Source organism: Callospermophilus lateralis, chromosome 10 (assembly GCF_048772815.1).
Source record: "Callospermophilus lateralis isolate mCalLat2 chromosome 10, mCalLat2.hap1, whole genome shotgun sequence".
NCBI lineage: Eukaryota > Metazoa > Chordata > Mammalia > Rodentia > Sciuridae > Callospermophilus > Callospermophilus lateralis.
The window spans coordinates 64,185,432-64,203,076 of NC_135314.1; the positions used below are offsets into that span (position 1 = coordinate 64,185,432).

The window sequence follows — 17,645 nt, forward strand, 5'->3', positions numbered from 1 at the left end:
ACATATTGGTATACCATATTTATGGAAGGATATACAAGTAAGTTTATAGTTATTACCTCTGGAACAGGGCCAGGAGAGCTAAAACACAAAGGAATGTTACTTTTGATGTCTATTCCTTCATATATTTACTTTTTTGCCAAGTGACTATTATGTTTCAGTTTTTAAAATTATCAATTTAGAATAAAGGAGCACTTTGACATAAAGCACAATCTTTTTGAAAAGCTTAGGAATGGAATATACTAGGAATATGACACCAGAACTCAATCAAGTGATGTTTCTTTCTCACCTTGTTACTTTGGATCATTTATAACTGTGGCTAACAGTAGAGAATAACATTAAGGTCTGAAATATTTAAATGGTCCTGAAGGTTTTCTCTGGCCTTTTCTTCTACCACTCTTCCTGATGTATAGGATTCTCACTCTACTTACCTCCTTGCTGTTGTAGCCTTGCCCAGCCCAGCCCTGCCTGAGAACCTTTTGCCTTCTGACCTCATACCTGGGCCCTCTTCCTCCAGATGTCTACAGAGTGTGCTTTTTACTTCCAGGTTTTTGCTTAAGTATCACTAAACAGGGTGGCCTTCCCAGAGAGCATCTTAATTCAGCCTGCTGTAACAAAAACACCATGGACTGAGTGACTTAAACAACAAAGATTTATTTCTCATAATTCTGGAAGCTGGGAACTCCAAAATCTATATTTGATTCCTGGTTATGTCCTCACATGGAGGAAAAGGAGAAGTCATCTCTCCCTCTCTTCTTATAAGGTCCCTAAACCCATTCATGAGTAACTGAATACCCTCTCAAAGGTCCCACCTCCTGATACCATTCCATTAGGGATTAGGACATCAATCTATGAATTTGGTGGGAAGACACAAACATTCAGTGAACAGCACAGAGTAACTTCCACCATCAATTTAACCCCCTCCCTGGGACCCTGCTATTTTATTTTGTATGTGTGTGTAATCTTGTCATCACCTAATTATTTTGCATATGTATTTATATTCTTCAAGGACAGGTGCTTTGTTTTATTACTGTATCCCAGTGCCTCAAACAACAGAGCCTGACACATAGTAAAAGTCCAATAGAGGGCTGGGGGTGTGGTTCATTGGTAGAGTGTGTGCCTATTAAGGCCCAAGTTCAACCCCCAGTACCAAAAAGAAAAGAAAGACAAAGCCTGATAGATATTTAGTAGAAGTGTTTGAATATGGTGCCTGCTTTAAATTTTGAAATGTTGCATAACACATGTGAGATGAAGCCAGAGATTTCAGTTTCTTCTGGAAAGTTTTTACCCTTCAGTGAAGTTTTAAATCATTAATTTTCTTTGGCAGAGCAAGAATATGATCCTGGACCAAGCCTTTAAATACATAACAGAATTGAAAAGGCAAAATGATGAACTCCTGCTTAATGGCGGAAACAATGAACAAGGTAACAACTTGGAGAGTCTTACTTTATGATTTTTGTTAAATGCTTAGATCTTTGTGTTACATAGATATAGAATAGATATAGATATAGAAGTTATATAAATAGTTATATAGATATAGAAGGGTTCTCTGCCCCACTACCCCCATCCCCTGCCAAAATCCCCAATAACAAAACCAAATCAACAAACAAAAGCATTATTAAGACCTTGCACTCAAGGGGTCTAGGAGAATATTTCAAGTAAAGTCACTTTAACTCTGCGTTCTCCTCCGGGAACAACTGTAATCTTATGTGTATACATGGTTTTGATTTTAGACTCTTCTGTGTACTTCATGTTTGCCTCACTCATGATACTAATAATACTAAATCTCCTTTATCCCAGTTGGATCTTGTAGCTAGGGGATTCCCATAAGAGGATGTGGGGAGGAATTCTGCTCTGTGTGACTTACCAACAGGATAGGATAGGCCTGTGCCAAATCTTAACTGCATTAACTCAAAAGGTCAAAACATTCATTCATAATTGTTTGTGTGGATGTAATATATGCATCCAGCTGCCTGATCATTTAATAATATTTGATTTTTAGATAGAAATGACTTTTTTTTTTATGCTGTCAATGAGTTTTACCACTCTTGGAGAGAAGCTGAAAACAATAATATCCCAGGCAAGTGTAAAGCTCAGGGTGATAGGACAGTTTGAATTGTTCTTTATTTATGGCTCTGATAAGAGCACAGAATTTTCTGTGACAGGTCAGTCAGCCACCTTAAAAGGAGAGAAACAAGGCAGAATTTGCTGGGCTGTTTATTACAACACATGGGAAGGATATTTGAAAGTATATCCAGGATGTCAGATTTTGGAATTCTCTTTGTTAGCTTTTAGTGAAATAACAATTTGTCCCCCTCCTAGGTCAACTGTCTTTTATGGTCTAGGCTGTTTTGTGTGATGCTGCCAGATAGTTAGATGCAATAATCTGTGTTCTATTATGAGGTACCTCACAAAAGGAATAGGAAGTCAGAATGATATGTAGACTCTTTTAGAGAAGGCTCCTTTCATTTCAAAGCATGGAGGCTGAGGCATTCATGTTACCTTAGGGAAAAGGGAAGCTGTTGAAAAAATACAGGTGCATGGGACTCAGGAAAAGCCAAATATCCAGGCTAGGGTTTAGGGGTAGCACAGAAATGACTGAGTCGTCATTTCTATCACTATTATTTTCCTGGTTCTTTTTGTGCTTCTGCTTTGTGCCTCCCCCAACCCCCCGAGTGACTGCTTTTTTTTTTTTTTTTTTTTAGTTGTTTTTTATTTATGTTTATGTGGTGCTGAGGATTGAGCCCAGTGTTTCACATATGCCAGGCAATTGCTCTATCACTGAGCTACAACCCCAGCACCTGGTGGCTGCTTCTTTATACTCGTCATTCACATGACACTCCAGCATAGTGGTCAAAGCAACGCCTTGGAGCCAGGCCTACTTGGGTTGTAGTCTCACCTTTGTTCTCTCACTTAGTACCCTTTGGCCAGTTATTTAATCTCCCCAAATTTCAGTTTCCCTATTGTTTTTATTCTTCCCCCTTCCCCCACCCAGTATTAGGGATTGAACACAGGGCCTTGAGCATACCAGACAAGGACTCTACCCCTGAGCTACATTCCCAGCCCCTTTTATTTTATTTTTGAGATAGGGTTTTACCAAGTTACCCAGTCTGGCCTTGAACTTGAGATCTTTCTACCTCGGCTTCTCAAATAGTTAGGATTATAGGTATCTTAAAATGAGGATAATCAGAGTATCTACATGGATGATTTTAGGCAAATTTGATAATTACTCTGAACCTATTTCTTTTATCTAAAATGGTAATAATAATAATCCGTAGTTCTCATTTTATAGTTTTTATGAGAATTAAAAGAGAGAAAAGAGGTAAAGCATTTAGACTAAAGCTTCACACATAGTAAATGCTTGGTAAATATTAGCTGTTATCATTGGTATGGTTATTATTGAGTGAGACAATGAATGAAAAGTGCCAGGCAGTAAATGTGTAATATGTAAAAGCAAAGATTCTTATTATTTGGTTCATAATAGCTATCTTTTAATTCCCGCTTCCCTTTCTTTAGCAGTATTGGTGGAGATTAAACTCAGGGACACTCTACCATTGAGCTACATCCCCAAATCTTTTATTTTTTAATTTTATTTTTTGTAGCTGTAGATGGACAGAATGCCTTTATTTTATTTTATTTTTTATTATTTTTACGTGGTGCTGAGGATCAAACCCAGTGCCTCACGCTTGCTAAGCAAGTGCTCTGCCACTGAGCTACAACCCCAGCCTGTATTTTTTATTTTGAGATAGGGTCTCACTAAGTTGCTAAAACTGGCCTCAAATTTGTGATCCTCTTGCCTCAGAGCTCTTGAGTCCCTTGGATTACAGGCACATGCCACTATGCCAAACAATTATCCTTTAAGATTCTAATATTTGTCTCGTAGTTTAAGTACCTGACAAATATGATCTGACAATCTCAGGTCATCCTTGTTGAAATAAAATTCTTCATTTTAGGCTACATCCTAGAACATGAGTCTTGTGGGGCAAGGATAAGAATACCTACCACTATGACAAGGCAGATGGGGATGTATCAGGCAAAGGAGTCAAAGTATAAATACCATCAACCAACGCTGCCCCTGTAGGACCTGTGGGTGAAGCTGTCTCTCTTATAAAGGAGAGGGGTATAGCAGGTGTCTTCACTGCTCAGCAGTGCACCTGCCTTGCCCTACCAAGGAAAATGCAGGTTCCATTGCTGGTACCCTCTTTGATACTCTACCACTCTACTTCTGATATGTTCTCGTTCCCACTTCAGTCACCATTGTTTATTTCAGAGGGTAAAATGAAAGCTCAAACCATTTATAAGGACCTATTTGGTACTACCGCAAGTCATGTTAGTTATTGCAACATTTAAATGGTATAATAGGCATTTTCAGTGTAAGTTTCCTACCATGTTACCATTATATCAATAAGTTTTCCTTTGCTTTACTTGCATAGCTACTCTATTTGAAATTTACAAATTGAGAATTTTGAGATTTCTGCCTTATAAGTTATTTTCCAGTGGTTGGCCTTTAAAGATAGATACTTTTAAAAGAATGGGATAGGGGCTTGAGTACCATTCTAAAGAGAAGAAAGAACTTGTATTAGCAAAGAGCTAAGAATTCTCAGTTGAGTTTTCTAGAATGCTAGCATTAGAATTCAGTAGTTTAGTATACAGTTCTTTCTCAAATTATTGTAAATACTGACATTCACTAGTAATTTTTAATTTTTATTTTAAAAATTATAGCTGAAGAAATTAAAAAATTACGGAAACAACTGGAAGAAATCCAAAAAGAAAATGGCCGATATATTGAATTACTGAAAGCAAATGATATATGCTTGTACGATGACCCCACAATCCACTGGAAAGGAAATCTTAAAAACTCAAAGGTGTCTGTTGTTATTCCAAGTGACCAAGTTCAAAAAAATATCATTGTTTATTCCAATGGGAGTCAGCCTGGTGGAAACAGCCAGGGGACAGCTGTTCAGGGGATAACCTTTAATGTCAGTCATAATTTACAAAAGCAAACCGCCAACGTGGTGCCTGTGCAGAGGACTTGCAATCTTGTGACTCCTGTGTCTATTTCTGGAGTTTACCCTTCTGAAAACAAGCCGTGGCATCAGACCACAGTTTCTGCACTGGCTGCCAACCAGCCTGTTCCTCTTTGTCTTCCTGCTACCATTTCTGCTCAAAATATTCTTGAGCTTTCCACCTCCGAAAGTGAATCAAGTGTGCTTGGTGCCACTGGGAGCTCACTAATTGCTGTTTCAGTTGGGTCTGAGCCTCACCAACATCGGTCTTTGCACACAGGTCTAAATGATCAAAATTCTTCTGAAACTAATAATGGGCAAGAGAGCCCTAAATTATTAAAGAGGACAGCTCCTTGTGTTACAAGTGTTCCCCCAAATTCCTCAGCACCTGCCACTAAAGTGCACTGTGGAACCAAGTCCTGTCTGAGTACACAGGACTTCAGAGGTGACTTTCAAAACACCTTTGTTGTTTCAGTTACCACTGCAGTCTGTTCCAAGCTCCCTAGATCTGCAGGCGATTCTTCTCCAGTGAGTGTTAGCAAGTGCACAATCTCGACAAGTACAACCTCAGTGGTGGCACCATCTGCCTCTGGGGTAGAGAAGACTACTACTCCTGTGAGCACTCTTTCTACAAATCCTTTGGACAGTGGTTGGACTCTTTCTTGTTCTTTGCCTTCTTCAAGTGTTAGTGCTTCAGATTTGAAAAACATTAATAGCCTTACTCGAATTTCTTCAGCTGGAAATACACAGACAACGTGGACTACTTTGCAGCTGGCAGGAAACACTATTCAGCCCTTAAGCCAGACACCATCTTCCACTGTGATTCCAGTACTAAATGAGTCTGGTCCTAGCCCCGCTGCAAGCAACCACAGTAGACACATGGCTTCAGGCATCAACTTAAATAATTCCCTTCCAACAGATGGGTTATCAGTTGAGCAAGTAGTTGTAACCTTGCCTTCTTGTCCATCTTTACCTATGCAGCCACTAATTGCCCAGCCACAAGTTAAATCTCAGCCACCAAAAAATATTCTTCCACTGAATTCAGCAATGCAAGTGATTCAGATGGCTCAGCCAGTTGGGTCAGCTGTTAACACAACTCCAGCTAATCAAAATGTTATCATTCTTCAGCCCCCCAGCACTACCCCTTGCCCCACAGTGGTGAGGGCAGAGGTTCCCAACCAAACAGTAGGTCAACAGATAGTCATTATCCAGGCAGCTAATCAGAACCCGTTGCCACTCCTCTCTGCTCCACCTCCTGCTTCTGTTCGACTCCCTGTCAATGGAGCCAGTGCTATAATTGGGTCTAATCATTCAGTGCAAAATGTTTCAACCCCACAAACTTTTGGAGGAAAGCACCTTGTCCATATATTACCAAGACCTTCATCTTTGTCAACATCTAATTCAACACAGACTTTTTCTGTTACCATGTCAAACCAACAACAGCCTCAAACCATTTCTTTAAATGGACAGCTCTTTGCTTTGCAGCCTGTGATGTCTTCATCAGGAACTACAAATCACACCCCTATGCAAATTATTCAACCCACCACCAGCGAAGATCCAAATACCAATGTTGCCCTGAATACATTTGGTGCTTTGGCAAGCCTCAATCAAAGCATCTCACAGATGGCTGGGCAGAGCTGTGTGCAACTATCTCTTAGCCAGCCTGCCAATCCTCAAATTGCTGCAAATAGTCAAACCTCCCCAACTAACTGTGTTTCATTAACAACTGTAGCACCTCCCATGACAACTGACAATTCGGCCATACCCCCTGGTACTTTTAATCTTGTGACTACTTCCTCAATGAACACTGTTGCTTGTTTGCCACCTACCACAAAGTCAAAAAGATTAAATAAGAAGCAAGGTGCCAAGAAACATATAGCAGCTAGCAAGCCCACATGTCCTCTGAATCCAGTCAGAGAGGTGGGCAAGTCAGACTGCCCCAACATGGAAAGCTCAGCAGAGCCATCATGTACTCCTGGACTGCTGGAAAGCCTTCCAGTTGTGCTACCACCTGTCACTCTGTCCCAGGCAAATAGTGGAAGTGTTTCTGCTTCACATTCTTTGGACATGCTAAGTTCTGAATCAGTAATACCTGAATCTGTATCCAAATCTAAGTCAGCAGAAGAGTCTAGCTCATCCTCCCAAGAATCTGGAACAAGTGAACATTGTGCAGTAGCCCCAGCAAAATCCAAAGATTCTACCCCCATTTTGCAAAGAGAGACTTCTCAGGATAAATCACCAACTAGCTTAGCATTGTCAGATGCTACCAAATCCTGTACTTCAGCCAATGTATTGATTCCATCTCCAAATCCTCAGATTTTGGTTTCTCAGGTGTCTGGTTTGTCATCCTCCACAAGGACAAGTACTGACTGTGTTTCTGAGGTAGAAATCATTGCTGAACCTTGCAGGATCGAGCAAGAGTCATCTGATACAATGCAAACTGCAGGTCTCTTAAAGGGGCAAGGGTTAACTACATTACTATCTGATGTTGCTAAAGAAAAAGACGCCCAGAAATCAACTCTTTCTGTCCCTATGGATCATCCTGACTTTTCTTCAGAAAATTCTAAGATAATTGATTCAAGTGTTGATTTACACCCCAAGCAGGAACTGTTACTGATGAACAACGATGATAGAGATCCACCACAGCATCAGTCCTGCCTCCCTGATCAGGAAGTTATTAGTGGTTCTTTGCTCACCAGTAGGCAAGCTGACTCCCCCTCATCAACCAGCTCTGGAAGTACTCGCAGTTTCTCAGTTGCATCCATGCTTCCCGAAACAACTAGAGAAGATGTGACCAGCAGTACCTCAACTAATACATGTGACAGCTATACCTTTGCAGGGCAACCTGATATAGTAGCTCTTGCAGCAACAGTTATTTTTGGCCATCACAACATTGAGAAGAGAAGAGTTGGCATTCAGGCTGATGTAAGGGAGGGTACTTCAAAACCTTCTGAAGCATCATCTTTAGAAGGAGACCAGTCTTTCAAATCACAGATCCCTAAAGAGAATGGCACAGGACAGACAGAAGCAACACCAAATGAACTTAACTCTCAGGATTCAATTGAAGTAACAGTGGACAGGCCCCTTGAAAAACCAAGTTGCTCTCTAGGAATTAAAACATCAAATGGTTCCTTACAGGTCTCAACTTCTCAGCCACCAAGCCTCACCAGTTTAAGTGTGAATAATCTCATCCATCAGAGCAGTATCAGCCATCCGTTAGTCAGCTGTGCAGGTCTGTCCCAAACTTCAGAGCAAACAACTGCTCCTGCGACAGTTAATTTGACTGTTTCCTCTAGCTCCTACAGCAGCCAGCCTCCTGGACCACCTCTGATGACAGAATATTCTCAAGACCAGCTAAGTACTATGAATAATACCATACCGAATTCACAGATTCAAGAGTCCCTCTTAAAGCCAAGTCACGAAAGCCGAAAAGACTCTGCTAAGCGCACTGTCCAAGATGACCTTTTACTTTCTTCAGCCAAACGTCAAAAGCATTGTCAACCAGTCCCCCTCAGACTTGAAAACATGTCCCTAATGAGTGGAACTCCAGATAGCATTTCTGATCAAACTCAAATGATGGTTAGTCAGCTCCCTCCCAATTCTTCAAACTCAGTTGTGCCTGTTAGCAACCCAGCACATGGAGATGGCCTTACACGATTATTTCCACCTGGTAACAACTTTGTGTCCTCTGCATTGAGGCAAGCTGAAGTTCAGTGTAGCTCTCAGCCTTCAGTTGCTGAGCAGCAGCAAACCCAGGCAAGTCAGCATCTACAAGCCCTGCAACAGCATGTTCCAGCTCAAGGTGTATCTCACCTTCACAGTAACCATCTGTACATCAAGCAGCAGCAGCAACAGCAAGCAGGGCAATTAAGAGAAAGGCATCACTTGTATCAACTGCAGCATCACGTACCTCATGCAGAGAGTGCTGTTCACTCTCAGCCCCATAATGTGCACCAACAGAGAACTCTGCAACAGGAAGTTCAGATGCAGAAAAAAAGGAATCTCGTTCAGGGCAGTCAGGCCTCTCAGCTTTCCTTACAACCAAAGCATCATGGAACTGACCAAGCCAGACCCAAGAGTGGCCAGCCCCATCCCCACCATCAACAGATGCAGCAACAGATGCAGCAACACTTTGGAAGTTCCCAGCCAGAAAAGAGCTGTGAAAACCCTTCAACTAGCCGTAACCATCACAGCCATCCCCAAAACCACCTCAATCAAGATATTATGCACCAGCAGCAGGACGTTGGAAGCAGACAGCCAGGATCAGGGATTTCTTCTGAACATGTGTCTGGGCATAATCCAATGCAGAGGCTTTTGACATCAAGAGGCTTGGAGCAGCAAATGGTGTCCCAATCGAGTATTGTGACTAGACCTTCAGATATGACCTGTACTCCACACAGGCCAGAGAGAAATCGCGTTTCCAGTTATTCTGCTGAGGCACTCATTGGAAAGACATCTTCTAATTCAGAGCAGAGAATGGGTATATCAATTCAGGGTTCCAGAGTTTCAGATCAGCTTGAAATGAGAAGCTATCTTGATGTTCCCAGAAATAAAAGCTTGGCTATTCATAATATGCAGGGTCGTGTTGACCATACTGTTGCCTCAGATATTCGCCTTTCTGATTGTCAGACATTTAAACCAAGTGGAGCCAGTCAACAGCCCCAGAATAATTTTGAAGTACAGTCTTCAAGAAATAATGAAATAGTTAACCCTGTATCTTCTTTGAGGAGTATGCAGTCTCAGGCTTTTCGGATTAGTCAAAACACTGGCCCACCACCGATCGACCGGCAAAAGCGATTACCGTATCCACCAGTTCAGAGCATCCCAACAGGAAATGCTATCCCACCAAGGGATAATGAAAATACATGTCACCAAAGTTTTATGCAGAGTTTGCTTGCCCCTCATCTTGGTGATCAGGTCATTGGGAGCCAGAGATCACTCTCAGAACATCAGAGGAATACACAGTGTGGTCCATCCTCTGCAATTGAATATAATTGTCCTCCAGCTCACGAAAGTGTCCATATTAGAAGAGAGAGTGAGAATCAAAATAGGGAAAGTTGTGACATGTCTTTAGGTGCAATTAACACAAGGAACAATACCTTGAATATTCCTTTTTCAAGTTCCTCTTCCTCAGGAGATATTCAAGGTAGAAACACAAGTCCCAATGTTTCTGTACAGAAGTCCAACCCCATGAGGATTACTGACAGTCATGGGACCAAGGGCCACATGAACCCTCCTGTCACAACCAACATGCATGGGGTTGCAAGGCCAGCTTTGCCACACCCATCTGTGTCTCATGGAAATGCTGACCAAGGCCCTCCTGTACGTCAAGCTAATTCTTCAGTTCCCCAGAGATCAAGACATCCCTTGCAAGATAGCAGTGGTTCCAAAATTCGTCAACCTGAGAGGAATCGTTCTGGAAACCAAAGGCATAGTAATGTCTTTGATCCAAGTCTTCCCCATCTTCCTCTCTCTACTAGTGGCAGTATGATTCTTGGACGTCAACAGCCCACTACGGAGAAGAGAGGAAGTATTGTTCGTTTCATGCCTGATAGTCCACAAGTCCCTAATGATAATTCAGGTCCTGACCAGCATACACTATCACAGAATTTTGGTTTTCCTTTTATTCCTGAGGGTGGTATGAATCCACCAATAAATGCTAATACTTCTTTCATTCCACAGGTTACGCAGCCTAGTGCCACTCGAACTCCAGCCCTCATTCCAGTAGATCCTCAAAATACTCTACCTTCATTCTATCCCCCATATTCTCCTGCTCATCCTACACTGTCCAATGATATTTCAATCCCTTATTTTTCTAATCAAATGTTCTCAAATCCTAGCACAGAGAAGGTTAACAGTGGAAGTTTAAATAACCGATTTGGATCAATTTTATCTCCTCCCAGACCTGTTGGCTTTGCTCAACCAAGTTTTCCTTTACTCCCTGATATGCCACCAATGCACATGACCAACTCTCACTTATCCAATTTTAATATGACATCTTTGTTTCCAGAAATAGCAACAGCTCTTCCTGATGGCTCAGCAATGTCTCCTTTGCTTACAATAGCAAACTCCTCTGCCTCTGACTCTTCCAAGCAGTCCTCGAACAGACCTGCCCACAACATAAGCCATATTTTAGGTCATGATTGCAGTTCAGCTGTTTAAATATAGATAAACTAAATGTGAAGATATTAAAGGTCTTGAGTGAGATTATAAGTGTGTGCATGAACACGTACATGTACGTGTACATGAAGAGAGGAATTTTGTGTGTGTTTGTATAATCAATTTTCAATTATCTTCTGAATGTAGGGATCCATGTCCATCTCTGAGATCATGCAAAATTTGTCAAAAACAAATTATGTTTTTTTTTTAAGTGCATGGAGTGTTTTTTATGTTTCAAGCTTTCAAGCATATTGACATTTCCAAGTTTGATTTGTAATTTTATATTCCCTGAATATAAGACAACTGAAAATTGGGGGACCTCACCTTGGTATGTGCTGAGTGGTAGGAAGGGACTGAGATTTTAAGCATCGTCACTGGTAATTTTTAAAATAGTTGAGTTGTTATTCAGAACATAAGCAACTTGATAAAGCTAATGGCTCATAACCAGATGATGGATGGTGTCAACATCTAAAAAAATTTCTCAGCTGAGACGGTGTTGAATTGATGTTAAATTAAATGTCCATACAGTCAAGCAGATAGCAGATAAATTAATTATCTAATAAGCCTTCATCCCAAAGTTTGGCTTAGGGAAAGTCGTCTTTCTTGATTCTAATTATTCATAAGTTATCTGTTCTTCAAAATAGGGAGCCACATTGTCCTTTAATGTGCCAGGATCTTTAAAGCAAAAGTCTTCCCAGACAATTAGCCTTAAAAATAGAAAGGTAAAAAGTAAAGGACACAATTGTTCTCCATCAAGTACTTGTATTTTGCATCAGGCCATAAGGATAAAAGCAGTTATATAGTGGAGTTTTTCATGGAGTCTTTAACAATTGGTGTTTTGTCAATTGAGTTTTGATTTAGTGTTCTCTCTTCATTCATTTATTTGACTTTGAAATAAATTCTTTTCCATTAATTTAAATATTAGGACTGATCAGCAAGTCATGCATTTAGAATCTTTACGTTTATTTGAGTCTTACTTTTAAAAATATTTCTGAACAGAGTTTTAAGCTCTCTCAGCATTTTTATTTAGTGATATTTATATTTTAAATAAGGCACTGTATATTGCATTATTATCCTTTATACAAAATTATCATAATGAGAAGATGTGTTGGTTCAATATTTTCTCTTGATGGTAAATGTGAAATGGTGCTTCAAAAAAATACAGTCTTTATATATGCCCATGTGTGTATGTGAGAGTATATATGAAAACAGACAGATTTTAAAGTATAAACTGGTCCCTACTATTCCACAATGTATACATACTTAAAAATATCATGTTGTGCACCATAAATTCATATAATTTTATTTATCAAGTAAATAAATTTGAGAAAACAATAGGTCTGCCATCTAAAAATAGGAAATTAAGACCTGCTAAAGTATAGAAAAACTTGATGCAGGTGAGGTTTTTTTTATAAAAACACCCAGGAATTTAATAATAAATTTTAAAACGTGTTGAATTTTGAGAACTAAAACAAATGAGCAAAACCCTAAGAAAACAGTTGTATATGATATGCTGATTTTTTTAACCCTGTTAAACTATGACTTTTTGTTGTTATATTCTGTCCAAAATGGAATGAGGTGAGGAAAATGCATATAAATTGTTCTGTCTGCTCTGTTAAAAAAAAGTAAAACCTGGGACCAGCATTTATTTCCATCCTAACAAAGCCTCCTGTGGCCTGGTTAGAGCAATTGCCTCCTGCATCCCTCTTCTGCAGACTGAAATGGTCACTTATGCCTCTTCACTGTTCTCACCAAACCTTACCGTCTGTTTCTGCTGCCTGCTAAAGCAGTCTTCGGGAGCAAAGAAATAGCATAAACCATAGAAACCTGTATTGCCTCCCTTCAAAATGGTCTTGGGGAGAAAATAGGAGAACTTCATGAATAAGTTACTTAAATAAGAATGTATAAACACAACAATTACACTTTTTGGAGAAAAACTACAGCAAGATCTACAACTTGTTTTTTATTTCTCTGAATTTTAAGCTTTAATATTCAATTTTTTTTTTAGTACTTGGAAGGTTCAATCTGCCAATTTTGGAGGGGAGAGTACTGGGGGTTTAATGGTGTGCTTGACCACTGAGCCACATCCCCAGTCCTTTTCATTTTTTATTTTGAGACAGGGTCTCACTAAATTGCTTAGAGCCTCACTGAGTTGCTAAGGCTGGCTTTGAACCTGTGATCATCCTTATTTAGTCTCCCGAGTACCTGGGATTACAGGATTGTGCCACTTGCCTGGCTAATCTGCCAATTCAAGAAGGGCAGTTTTCTATATATTTATCTCTTCCTCCCCTCCTCCTTCTTCTCTGCCTGTCCCTCTCACACATACCCCCACATAAAAGTGGCCATTGAGTTCTGTAGGACTAGAGGCTTCTGTGTATAACTGGAGCAAAGGTAACAGGCCATGGTGAAGCTCAGTTCCCTTCCACCTCTAGATTGGGTCTTGTTACCCAGGCTAGTTCCAAATTACTGGGCTCAAGAGATCTTCCTGCCCCACCTTTGCAAGTAGCTTCTCTAGGGGCTCTTCACCACACCCAGATGAAGAGTTCAGTTTAAACGTTGCAGTTCAAAGGGCTCAAAAATCTGTTACTTTCAGTTATTTCTATTGCATTGATTGTATTTTACTGTTCATCTATATTCAGAAATAGCATTTTCATTCCTCTAAACTTTTATTCCAAGAATATAACACTGATATTGAATGAGTCTAAGAAAGGCTTGTTGTTTGACCATCTGCAAATAATTGGGCTCCAGCTTATATGTAACTTCAATTATCTTATAGACAAAAGCATATATATGTTAGAGATCATTTTATATATGGGATCAATTCTGAGTGTTCACACTAAAGTACTCTTATTTGATTTTAAAGCATGAGTACTTACCAGCAGTATTAAGTATTTAAATTAAGGTACATGGTTTTGAACAGGAAATTTGTTATATAGGACTTAGTGATATCAGTATATAATCTTTTGGTACAGGAATGGCAGAAAATGCAGTCAATTTTGGCTATTGTAAATTGAAATGTTATTCTTGGCTTGCTCACATTATATACAAAGTTAAACTATTTCCACAAATAATTTTTCAACTTCTGAAAATACACAGATGTCTGAATCATAAGTGAGAGTCATTGAATCATTTCTCTTTTAGCATTATTGATTACATAGAATCAGTTAAAGAAAATAGTTGATTCTTCTCAACATTTAATAAGTTCTATGAAGTGAAAAATTCTAGATTTTTCCTCATGTATAAACCTTGTCAATGCATTTGTTAAATATATAAATCATAGATGAAATAAATCCATTTTGGAAGTATTTATTTTTTGGAAAATACAGGTTGCTTTGGGATGTGTCATATTTTATGCCACTTCAGGAAATTTAATTTTGTTTATTGTCAGATATTTTGGGACACTAGAATGTGCACTTTTTTTAAAGTAAGGAATGAGAATTCCATAGTAATCATGATTTATAAAATTTAACATATCTAAACTGTGGGAAGGAAGGCCATATTGTTTCACAGCAACTTCTAGTCATAAGTCAAGGTTATGTTGAACTACAGTGAAGATCAACTTTAAAAACTCAACATTGTTAAAGTACAAAATCATTTAAAAATTTTAAAGATAGTTCATTTGTCTTGTTCTTGCCTTCTAACATCAGTCATTTCATTGAGAGGCTAAAACTTATACTACAAGAAATGCGGACATACATTTTAATGGAAGTGATATTAAAAATTTTGAGAAAGATTTATTAATGTGCATCATCTCAGCTTTCTCCTTTCTTTTCTACATAGGTACCTATGTTCTTATTATTTTATATCTGTTCCATATCAAATAGGGTACAGGGAGCCTGGTCATTTCCTTAGCAGGATAACTATTCATTTGCCTTGAAACATTTATTGGTTCTACCATCTATTAGATTAGTGTGTGGGAGTGAGTCATACTTCCAAATTAGTGATTCCCAATTTTTGGCTTTGGGAACCAAATTCTTTCTTCCTATTCTCTTAAGTAGCAACAACAGTATTAGTTCAGAATTGATCTAAAATATTTTAATATGTCATATGGCTCTTCCCTAGGTTTGGTGGACTTTTTTTTTTTCATGGTGGAATGAAGAAAGGGCAAAGGTGATAACAAAATGAAATGGCTTTGGGTTGATTTCCTGAGGAGCCTAGAAGTCATTGCAATTCTGTTATCTAGAAAAGTGCTGCCTTTGCCTTAGGTAATGCATCTATGGCTGTGTACATCTAAAGGGCAATAGTAATAACCAATGACTAGATAAACTAGTGTGGAGTTGATCTCAGTGGTGATTTTATGATACCAATATGCAAATTAAAGGCAGAAATTAGTTTCTTCCCGGTATGCCTTTTTGGCTGAATATTACAATTTTTCCTTCCCCAGAGTTCTACATAAAAGGGTCCTTTTTGTACTTAACTATACTCTCTGCATTTCACTCTTCCTGGGTTGTTTTATCTAAAAGAGTGAAACCTAGAGAGTGTTTCTATGAGTCTGTAGGCATCACCAAACTTAGATTGAGGCAATTCAGATATACTTGGCATAAATATTGAGGACCTTGTTGGATGCAGAGTTTCTATCTCTTTCCCAATGCCTCTCTGCTAATACTGCATTTTACCTAAAACTGTGCCTCTGATCCTTAGACCAGATATTGGAATATATCATCACCCTCTCCATAATAGAAAGGACCAGCCAGGATGGTGCAAGGTGCGTAATCAAACACCTCCTAGAAGCAAGTACAATAGATTCTCACTGTTGCCTTATCATTCTCTGAGCCATCTTCAAAGTTGATCTTGTTAAAACAAAACAAAACAAAAACTAGTTAGTAGCAAAACTCATTTGAAACACAGAGATTATGTATGGTGGTCATTTAGCATCCTTATTTCTGGATTTGCACAAACTATCGACTGTAACCTTTTTCTGGCATATGGTGGTCAATTGCTTCATAAACATATGAGTTAAGTTGAAGATGTTGGGCATCATATCCATAATGGTATTACTTTGAATGACCACATAATCTCTCACTAGAGATGTCATGAGACATAGAAAGTAATTTGATTTGTAATGTAACATGTTTTTTAAAAAGATGATCTTTTTTTTTTTTTGCTTAGTTGTATGTACAGCTATACACCATACTATGCCATAGGAATTTAAAATTTGATCTATTTAAATCCCTTCTTCACTTTTCTGAGAGCTCTCTGCCCTCCCACCCCTGAAGTCTTAAAATCACTTTCATCTGTGAGGTACCGAGGCACTGGGCTTGACTAGAGTGGTAACCTTGATGGAAAGTTAAACTGTTGATCTTCCAAGAAGAAAGGGACCATACAGTGTTGCTTAAGATGCTGCAGTTGTGTTACTGTGAAGAAAAAATTTGCTTCCACTTTCAGCAGGCTATATAAATATCTATACATATATATATATATATATATATTTTCATTTTGGAAAAAAAAGTTTGAAAAATCTGAGAACATAATTCCTTCACAAATTATTTATAGATACACTGGGTGAGAAGCTTACTGTAGGGCAGTCATCAGACAAAAGCTAGGTTTAGTGCTTCAATAGTGTAATATTTGTATCTATTATTATGCCAGCAGGGTCTGCTGTGCATTGTGTCCTATTACTGTAAATCACCTGGTTTGTAATTCTAATGGAAATTAATTTGTTTTTTAATGGAATCCAGAGCAGATATGTATAATAAGATCAGGATTGTCCTACAGTTGTAAATAAGAATGGGTCCTGTTTATTTTGACATCTTTTTACAAATGCATTGTATTAGGGTGTGAATATTCTGAACCATGCTCTTGTTTAAAGTTTTGAAATTTTTATTGTTAAATGTAACATTTTAATGGTTGTAATAATTATTTGTATAGATATGAATATAGTATTTTATTTAAGAAAATAAACTTTGCATTTTTTGCATTGTGAATTCAGTTGTTTCTGATCATTGCATGTGCCACTTCAAACCTATTGTCTTGCATACTGAAATATTCAAACAATCTTTAAAAATTTTCCATATGTCTGAAAATAATTCTGTGATACATTTCTATAGGGGTTGTGTTCCTAATCAATTGACCTCAAATAAATAATGAATAATAATTATGATAGAACCATGTTGTTAGAACAAACTATATATCCCTATACCTATAAAAAATTAAAATTAGAATTTCAGATCTGGAAGAGTATTTAGAAACAATCCAGTTTTAACTCTCTTCTGTGGAGGAAACTGAAACACAGAACTTGGAGATAAAAGATCTATTGCTAAAGTTACCCACAAAAACTTAGTTAATACAACATGATTTTTGAAGGGAAAAATTGAGAGAAATTTGTATTAGATAAAATTATATAAAGTTAAAATGCCTATAAATCAACTTATTGCCTAGAAATAGCTGACAGGTATAGTAAAAATGATAAATTAAGGTAATGGTAAATGCAAAATTCAGGATAATGAATACATTTTAGGAAAGGCTAGGAGTCTGGTATGAAGG

General features: G+C 38.4%; 1 protein-coding gene across 1 annotated transcript in view; it reads left to right on the forward strand.

The window, feature by feature from the left end:
- The window catches only part of Usf3 (upstream transcription factor family member 3), a 46,518-nt gene extending 29,432 nt beyond the window's left edge, over positions 1-17,086 (forward strand). Inside the window, exons 6-7 of the mRNA XM_076868858.2 lie at positions 1,325-1,421; positions 4,720-17,086. Of these exons, the coding sequence (XP_076724973.2) occupies positions 1,325-1,421; positions 4,720-11,165 (6,543 nt within the window). The 3' untranslated portion in view covers positions 11,166-17,086. The remainder of the gene's footprint in view (positions 1-1,324; positions 1,422-4,719) is intronic.
- Positions 17,087-17,645: the final 559 nt, after the last annotated feature.